Source organism: Octodon degus, unplaced genomic scaffold (assembly GCF_000260255.1).
Source record: "Octodon degus isolate 3935 unplaced genomic scaffold, OctDeg1.0 scaffold00049, whole genome shotgun sequence".
In the NCBI taxonomy this organism is placed as follows: Eukaryota; Metazoa; Chordata; class Mammalia; order Rodentia; family Octodontidae; genus Octodon; species Octodon degus.
In genome coordinates this window covers 12,319,277-12,322,211 of record NW_004524625.1, presented here as the reverse complement: position 1 = coordinate 12,322,211, position 2,935 = coordinate 12,319,277, and the positions used below count along the sequence as shown (strand labels likewise).

General features: G+C 54.6%; 1 protein-coding gene across 1 annotated transcript; it reads left to right on the top strand.

Annotated features, from left to right (window-relative positions):
• Nucleotides 1-247: 247 nt before the first annotated feature.
• Nucleotides 248-1,952, top strand: Ccdc89 (coiled-coil domain containing 89). The gene has a single exon (XM_012515038.2). The coding sequence runs from the start codon at nt 443-445 to the stop codon at nt 1,526-1,528; it is 1,086 nt and encodes a 361-aa protein (XP_012370492.1). The 5' UTR covers nt 248-442; the 3' UTR covers nt 1,529-1,952.
• Nucleotides 1,953-2,935: the final 983 nt, after the last annotated feature.

The window sequence follows — 2,935 nt, the reverse complement described above, 5'->3', positions numbered from 1 at the left end:
GGGGGGGGACACAGCCGACCGGGGCTAACTGCTAAGGGGCAGAGTTCCGCTCTCCAAGTGTACTGTTGCTGCCTTGAAAAGTACATTCTTCTGAAGAGCCAAGTGCGTTTATATAAACAGTAGTGCTGAAGAGCAAGTCATGGCAGTTTGGTTTATTGGCCGGTCCAGGAATTTTGGGCGGAGTCAGGTTTCCTGCCCTGGGGCGGGCGGCGGATCGGTCGGCAGCAACCCTCGCGGAGGGTCCGGCCCTCCCGCCCGCCGTTACTTCTCTGCAAGCTCGAGGCTGTCCACCAATCGCAAGGCTCGTCGGAGAGGCCACCTGCCGCGGCCGCGTCCCTAGCAACCAGCCACCGCTTCAGAAATCGGGGGGAAATCGGGGGGAGACTGCGGAGTCGGCTGGGAGCGGGCGGCCGCCCAGGCCTGAGCAGGGCTGGCTCCCGCCATGGACACCCCGCCTCTCGAAGAGCCCCCGGACCAGCACGGTGACAGCCTGACGCACGAGGAAGCGGAGATGGAGTTGAAGGAGCTGGATGGGCTGAGGGAAGCGCTGGCCAACCTCCGGGGCCTTTCTGAGGAAGAGAAGAGCGAAAGAGCCCTGCTGCGCTCCCGCATCCAGGAGCAGTCCCAGCTCATCTGCATCTTGAAGCGGAGGTCGGACGACGCCCTGGAGCGCTGCCAGATCCTGGAGCTGGTCAACCAGGAGCTGGAGGAGAAGCGGGCGCAGGCGGCCGAGCGGCTGAAGGCGCAGAGCAGACGCGCCCAGAAGCTGGAGGAGCGCTTTGAGACCCTGGCAGCCAACCACGAGCTGATGATTCGCTTCAAGGACGAGCACAAGAGTGAGAACGTCAAGCTGAGGGAGGAGAACGAGAAGCTGAGGCTGGAGAACACCACGCTCTTCAGCCAGGCTCTGAAAGACAAGGAGGCCACAGTAGTGCAGCTCACCGTGCAGAGCGAGGCCCTGGCCCAGGAGCTGGAGGCTCTGAAAGAGAGATGCGCCCAGGATGCCCGCCGGGCGCAGGCCCGCGAGAAAGCGCTGCTGGAGGTGCAGAGCCAGCAGGCCTGCGCGCACGCCGCGGAGGAGGAGCAGCTGCGCCGCCAGCTGCAGAGTCTCCAGCAGCAGCACCAGCAAGCTGTGCAGCAGATGGCCAGTGCCAGCGAGACGCACGGCAGGCTGAGCCAGGAGCTGCAGGCCAGGCTGCAGACCGCCACGCGGGAGAAGGAGGAGCTGCTCCAGCTGTCCATGGAGAGGGGCAAGGGCCTTCAGAGCAAGCAGGCGGAGATCCGCCAGCTGGAGGAGAGGCTGGAGGCGGCCGAGCTGGCCCGGAGGCAGGCCCTAGAGCGGTTTGAGCGAGAGGCCGCGGCTGTGGACGGCAGCCTGAGAGTCCGAGAGCTGCAGCGCAGGGTGGACGGGATCCAGAATGCCTACGACGAACTCAGGCTGCAGTCAGAAGCCTTCAAAAAGCACACCCTGGGTCTTTTAAACCAGGAGAGAGAGCTCAATGCCAAGCTCCGCCATTTCCAGCCATAAGGAAGCCTCTGCTTGTCTGTCCCCGTAGTGATCCCAGTATTGTGCCCTCAGCATTTGTGCAACAGCGGAGAGAATATTTCATTTATTATACTTGTAAGCGTGAGGCAACCTAAAGAAAGGCTACTTTACTATGATATTGTCCTTACTGTTTTAAAGCGAATGCCAATTTTTAGTTCTACCATTGAAAGTATACAAGATTTACCAGCGTTCTTTCTGTACCTTTGAGTCTTCTAAATTTGTTATTAGTATCTTTCCTAACGTGTAACTTATTCACTCAACCTCAGATGTCTTCACATATTTTGAGATTTTAAATTAGCAGCTTCTATGCTTTGAGTGAATACAGGGGAATGAAACTCCCAACCTGAAAGATACCTGGACAGAGTTTGTGTTCTCTAAGACTGAATTTAGGAGCGACAGAGGTTAGGAGCAGAATATATTTATTGGGGGAAAGAAAGCTTCTGTCCTGGAGAGGGACAGAGGGTACCCAAGTGGGCTGCCAAAGACCCTCCCTTTTCTAGGGGCTTTATAAAGCAAAACCATGAGGTGAGGCAGCTCGAAGGTAGAAAACATGGAAACTCTCTAGGTGGGCATGAGGTGTGACAAAACGATGGTCAACCAGTAAGCTTACAAGAACAATTGCTCAGGTAAATCCCGGGCCAAATGGAGAAGCAAGTAGCTTGGAAGGCAGGCTTGAATATAGAATGGGGGCTTTTCCTATAGGGGTTGGGCTAATGACTTCCTGGCTTCCTCGAGGGGATAGAGGTTATTTAGAATACCAATCCTGGATGTTTATCTTTAGAAAAGGTGTGCATTTGTTTAATCTTTTGTCTTGAGATCTGGCCCGCAGCAGGAAGGTCTGTCTCACTCACAGTTGCAAGGTATCTGGGCTTCTGAGAGCCTGGCCCTGACTACCTAGGACATTCCCATGTACCTTAGCTGCCTATAATATGTCTTGGGGCCAGGGAGATAGTTCAGTGGCGTAAGTGCCTGCCTGGCAAGCACAAAGTCCTGAGTTCAATCCCCAGTAAAAAAAAAAAAAAAAAAAAAAAAAAAAAGTGTCTTGGGGCCAGGGAGATAGCTCAGTAAAATGAACGCTTGCCTGGCAAGCACAAGGGCCTGAGTTCAAGCCCCAGTACCCCAAAAATACATACATACATAAAATATACAATGAGATATGCCATTATGAACAAAAAAGCACAATGAGGCACAGTGGGTAGGCAGGCTTCTGGTCCCCCATAGTTGAGATTGGAAGCAAATGGTTAATAGCATAATTAATATTATGAGTACTGGGCTGGCAAGATAGCTCAGTGGTGTAAAGCACCTGCTTAGGCAAAGCCCAGGGACCACAGTTCAATCCCCTGTGTCAGCCCCACCGTTAGGGCACGCTGAGCTGGCCACACACACACA

What these genes read in the sequence shown, in the direction of transcription:
- Ccdc89 (XM_012515038.2), top strand. Translation starts at nt 443, where the DNA reads ATGGACACCCCGCCTCTCGAAGAGCCCCCGGACCAGCACGGTGACAGC.